At 36.6% G+C, this 6,010-nt stretch overlaps 1 protein-coding gene across 1 annotated transcript; it reads right to left on the reverse strand.

Annotated features, from left to right (window-relative positions):
* Positions 1–4,077: 4,077 nt before the first annotated feature.
* Positions 4,078–5,655, reverse strand: TIGD2 (tigger transposable element derived 2). Its single transcript, XM_007951691.2, has one exon. It carries the CDS (start codon positions 5,653–5,655, stop codon positions 4,078–4,080), a length of 1,578 nt encoding a protein of 525 aa, XP_007949882.1.
* Positions 5,656–6,010: the final 355 nt, after the last annotated feature.

Below are 6,010 nucleotides of genomic sequence, written 5' to 3' on the forward strand. Positions count from 1 at the left end.
AGGCTGGTGGGTTCCAACTGCCAACTTTTTTTTTTATTATTATTTTAAACGCCCCCCAAAATTTAGGTTCTAGATTATGTGCATAACATTTTCAGATATTTCCAGTTAAAAATATATATATATCTTTAAAGCCTTATCCTGTGATACAACTTTTAAAAAACTGTTAATTGCTTGAGTAGATGAGAAAAAGGAAATGTTTTTCTTTTTAGGCTGAGAGGTAATTTTGTTTTCTTGATAAATAAGTAGTTTTGTTGGCCTCAGAAGAAACTAGGTGTGCTTTGGTTATAAATTCAGCTGTTTATTAACAGATTTCCTGAGAACAAAAGCATCTTTGGTGGAGGTTACGTCATAGGTTAATGAAGCTGAGTTACACAGTCAATTAACCAAAACGTCTGTGGTTCAAACCCACCAGCCACTCTGAGGAAGATGGGGCAGTTTGCTTCTGTAAAGATTTACAGCCTTGGAAACCCAATGGGGGTCGCTATGAGTCAGAATCAACTTAAGGTGGTGTTTTTTTTTTATTTATTTTGGTAGAAAAAAGTTGAACATTTCAAAATCTTACTAATTTTGTTAATATACAGATAGTAGCCCTAAAACATCATATTCCTCTGTGATTTAACTAGTTACAGTGGTAATAGCTGATAACCTCATTATTAGGAATCACTATGAAATGAAAATTCCCAAATACCTGTGTTCAAAGTTATAGAGATATTCATAAATCACTTCTAGAGCTCCATTAAAAAATTACAATAAATATGTTGAACTCCATCTTTAGGTTGGCCACAAATGTGGGTGAAGACAGTATGTTTTTTGTATTTTTATTATGCACATGTAACTCCTTTTGTTTCTGGCTTCCCAAATTATACCAAACAAGTATTCTCTTAGCTTCCACTTGCCCATTTAGTCTGAGTTAAGTATGTCAAATACTCTAAAAAAAAATATGTATTTTATAAATGGTATCCAATAATCAGAATCTGTGGATATTTTAAGGTGCACAAAGGTAAATGAGAGCACAAATGTTTGAGCATCTCAAATTGGGCAGATAAAACTATGAGGGGAATGTAGTTACCCCAGGATAATCAGAATGCATCTTCCTAGGGGATCTGATATATTACAATATTTTGAATGTGAAAGGTTTTTGTTTTGTAACAGATTATGGAATTAGAATGCAAATTTATATAAATATTTATGATAAAACACAAGATTAAGTTATTTTAATATCAGATTAAAGGAATTTTAAAAAGTAATGTTAGCAAAAAGTACCATGAAAAACAGAAAACCAAACTCACTGCCATTGAATTGATTCCAACTCATAGTGACCTCCATTGGGTTTCCAAGGCTGTAAATCTTTACAGAAGCAGACTACCTCATCTTTCTTTCTCAGAGCAACTGGAGGGTTTGAACCACTGACCTTTTGGTTAGCAGCCAAATGGCTTAACCACTACTCTACCAGAGCTCCTTGTGAACAATGCAAAGCACTATGCAAATTACAAATAATGACATCATCCTCATCATCAAGTTTCAGAATTATTGGCCTACAGGGAGTCAAACAGCCAGCCTCAAGCTGATCTTGTGAGATTTGTCTAGATCTAGGGACCCATTAATAATGTATGAATTCCTTCAAAAAGAATGGATTCTTAGATGTCTTCTGAACAAGCCATCCTCAAACCCAAAGTGTCAGCTCAAAAGACAAAATTCTGAATCTCATTATCGAAAAATTGTCAGATAAGTGTTCTAAAGTCTCCTAAAAATAATCAAACAAAGTAACCTATTACTGGGTATAGAGGGCTTGACCTAATTACTGTAACTGGGTCTTCTAATCCTTCTTTTCGTTTGATTTTTCTATTGATCTTGTATTACTTTAGTAGAATATTCCAAATGTCCTATTGACTGTAACTTATTTTAAAAATATTTACCCCAGTGAATCATATTTCTATTATTAACACAGATTTTCTCCTATACCAAAGCCAATGGGAGCTCTGGTAGTGTAGTGCCTAAGGCACTTGACTGCTAACCAGAAGGCTGGTGGTTCAAACCCACCAGCCCCTCCTCGGAAGGAAGGTTGGGCAATCTACTTCCATAGTGATATTGCCTCAGAAACCCAAGGAGGGGTCGCTATGAGTCGGGCCTGACTTGACGTCACATAACAACAGCAACAACACAAAGCCATCATCTGTTTATGAGCAGGGTGCTAACACACCTGAACCGAAGCAATTACAATTCCATTCCCATTTTCTGTTATAACAACCTAAGATATCTTAAATATCCCTATTATGTCTCACTGTGATTAACAAGAGATGGGCAATAATTAATTTATAAATTGGATTAACATTTCAGTTTTCATTGAGATAAATTATTGCATTTTATCTGACTCTAGTTAACCGTATTTCTCTTATCTTAGGAAAAAGAGATGCCTTGTGTTTTCCCAGTGCAGAGCATTACTTTGAATACACTGGATCTGTTTAACACACTTCTGAACATCTACTTTCTGCAATATAGTGACAATACTTAACATTAAAAAAAAAAAAGCCCCTGAGTGATGCAAACAGTTAAGAGCTAGACTGCTAGCCAAAAGGCTGATGGTTCAATCCTACCCAGAGGTGTCTCTGAAGACAGTTCTGATGATCTGCTTCTGAAAGGTCACAACCTTGAAAGCCCAATGGAGCAGTTCTACTCCTTACACATGGCGTTGCCATGAATCTGAGCCAACGTGATGGCAACTAGTAACAACACTCAAAGATTTCTGAGCCAGGCCCCCTTCTTAGCACATACTATTTGAAAGTCTATGTATTAACTCATTTACTCCTCACAAAAACCCTCTTCTTGTTGTTGTGTGCTGTCAAGTAAGCCCTGACTCATAGCGAGCCCTCCTTTGGTTTCTAAAGCAGTATCACTACAGAAGTAGATTGCCCAACCGTCCTTCCAAGGAGTGGCTGGTGGGTTTGAACCGCCAGCCTTTTGGTTAGCAGTCAAGTGCCTTAGGCACTATGCTACCAGAGCTCCTAAAAGCTCTCTTAGGTGGGTTTTATCCCTGTTTTACAAATGGGTTAAGTAACTTGCCCATAGTCTGGCAGTGTGGCTCGGATGTCTGTGCTCTTCCATAGTGTCTCTCCTATGCTCTAGTTAATGCTAGTCTAGAGTTCATGTGCTGGTTCCAAAAATTAAATGTATGCTCTTATATTCTCAGTGTTGGTTTTCATTGAAAAATAAGCTCTATGAAATCATGACATACTTTGTGAACTTTAGAGTTACATAAAAGATCAAGTAGCTTACTAAGCAGAAAAGCTATTGATATATTCATACTATCATAGGATCAAAATGACAGACAGTAAAATTTAACTCTTACCTCTTCTAATCTGAATAGTTTGGGAACAGACATCTATTTGCATATAATGAAGATGGCATTCTCCACAACTAAAAAGAAATGCTCCTTTACTGACCAGATGGAAAAGCCTTGTCCCTATGGACAATATAACTTTATTCTACCCCTATTGATTATGCTTAGAAGATAGCCTATATGAATTGTTGTTTGCCCAAATACTGTTAGTACAGAAATTGTACATTTAAGGCTTTAGACCATTTTCATCAGCTTCCTGTAGTCATAATGAAAAATACTTCAACTACCATCTTTGGTGAGCTCTTCTAAGTTTTTCAGCAGTGGAAAAGTACTGGGAATAGAAACGTACTCCCTTCATATTTCAGTTTGGAAATTGAAGTTCAGAAAGTCATAAAAGTTCAATTGAAGAAGGATTTATTAAGTGCCTATAGTGTGAATGATTCTCTATTACACACAATGAAATTTAGGCACAGAAGAGATACACAGTCTCTGACCTCAGGTACTTTATGATCTAATTTGTAATAATACAGATTAGAAACAGTGACTAACAATTTACATGTCAATGTTCAATTACTAGTGTCAACATTAGCGTTGCAGTTTAAGTAATCTAAAATAGCAGTCAGTCCTAAAATCACGTATCAAATGCATTTGGTATTGGAATCCACAGCACTTCAAACAGGATAATTAAATTCCATTGCAGGTAGAGTCACAAAGATACAATGAAATATTTAAGAGTGCTATTAACGATTTTTGCTGGTTTGGGTCTTCTGTTTTCTTCTTATTATTGTTCGAAGTCTCCGTAATACCAATTTATCAGACAAAAGCATGTCATCTTGTTGTTCGAGATAATCTAGTAAATTTTCAGTCCATTCAAGGGCAGCTTTATGACTAATAAGCTTTTCTGGATTCAGTTCTGTTTTTCTAGTTTTACTGGAAGGCTTTTGCTCAGCAGGCTTGGCCAGGTTCTCAGCACCTTCACAGTCAGTAAGCACCTGACAGTTTGAGTCATTACTTTGAGAGTCAAACCACTGATCAATATATTCAATGTCAGCATGTTCACAATCTTCTGTGTTCTGTAAAACCGTTGCTAAATTAGCTGCTAAAATGGCTCCTTCATCAATGTTTACACCTGAATTCTCTTCATTGCCTGGGAAAAGTTTTTTCCAGGCTTTGGTTATGGTACTTGATTTTACCATATTCCAAGCTCTTGATACTTCATAAATTGCATCCAACACTGTCAAGTTCTTCCAAAACATTTTTGGGTCAATTCCTTCATCCATGTATTTCTGGAGAAGTCCTGCTCGGTAGTATCTTTTTACTGTCGCTAGAATTCCCTGGCTCATAGGTTGAATTAGGCTTGTAACATTTGGTGGCAAGTATTTCACAGTTATTCTGCCATCATCTGAACTCAACACTTCTTCATTTGGATGTGCTGGGGGAAAATCCAAAAGCAGCACTGCTTTCTGTAAAAGACCCTTGGATTTCAAATGCTTTTGCACCTGTGGCACAAAGTATTTTTCAAACCACTGTTTGAAAACAGAATGTTCTATCCACGCACCCTTTTGACTGAAATAAGTTACAGGAAGGTTAGAAAGGTCAGTTCCTTTGAAGGCACGGGGCTTTTTTGCTTTCCCCACGACACAAAGATTAAGTTTGTGTACACCTGTGGCATTTGTACAACACATAATAATGATTCTCTCTCTGCTTGACCTGTACCCAGAAGTACTTTGCTCAGTTTCAAGAGCTAATGTCCTTGATGGTAGACATTTCCAGAACAATCCTGTTTGGTCAGCACCATAAATTTGCTCTGGTTGTAGATTCTCCTTCTCAACAAATTCCTGAAAGTTACCACAAAATTCACTGGCAGCAGTTTCATCTCCTTTTAATTTTGTTCCTTTACCAGCAGCCTTCGGAATACCATGGCGCTGCTTAAATCGAGTTAACCAGCCAGATGATGCATTAAAATCACCTTCCATTCCTAAAGCATCAAAAAAGAACTTGGCTTGTTTTGCACAAATTGTTCCGGACACTGGTATCCCATCTCTCTTCTGTTGGTTAAACCATTCTATCATAACTCTATCAAGCTCCTCATATGTTGATGATTTCATGGATTTACGTTTGGATACCCCACTTGTAGGATCTGAACTGTTCGCATAGTTTATAATCCTTTCTTTGTTCTTTTTAATATCACGAACTGTAGACTCACCAATTCCATACACCACAGAAAGTTTTTTGAAAGAGATGCCTTCCTCAAGTTTCTTAATGATATCAAGCTTGTCTTTAATTGTCAATACCACACGTTTTCGTTTCCCCAACATTTTAAGGGTCTAATATTTCGGCATTTACTAGAACAAGATATTTATGAACTTAATTTTTTAATACAAAGAGACTAGCAAATGGGGTCTTAAGGCCCCTCTCTTGCCCCTCAGGATCTGTATCAGTAGTATACTGGTCAATTTCCAGCAAGTCTAGGAGTCTCTTCACTTGCTATTTTAAAACAGCTAGGATCATTTTAAGGTCATAAAACCAGAAAGTCATAAAAAATTTAAGTAGGATTTATTAGTGTCAACAGTGTGCATGGTACTCTATTGCACACAATGAAATACGGGCATAGAAGAGACACAAAAACAGCTGCAACTGTTTTAAAACAATGACTAATTTCAGTTAACTGTT

The sequence above is a fragment of the Orycteropus afer genome, unplaced genomic scaffold, assembly GCF_000298275.1.
Source record: "Orycteropus afer afer isolate SDZICR_OR568_19922 unplaced genomic scaffold, OryAfe1.0 scaffold00309, whole genome shotgun sequence".
NCBI lineage: Eukaryota > Metazoa > Chordata > Mammalia > Tubulidentata > Orycteropodidae > Orycteropus > Orycteropus afer.

Bases quoted from the DNA above. Each gene is read 5' to 3' on its own strand.
- TIGD2 (XM_007951691.2), bottom strand. From the start codon at position 5,655: ATGTTGGGGAAACGAAAACGTGTGGTATTGACAATTAAAGACAAGCTT.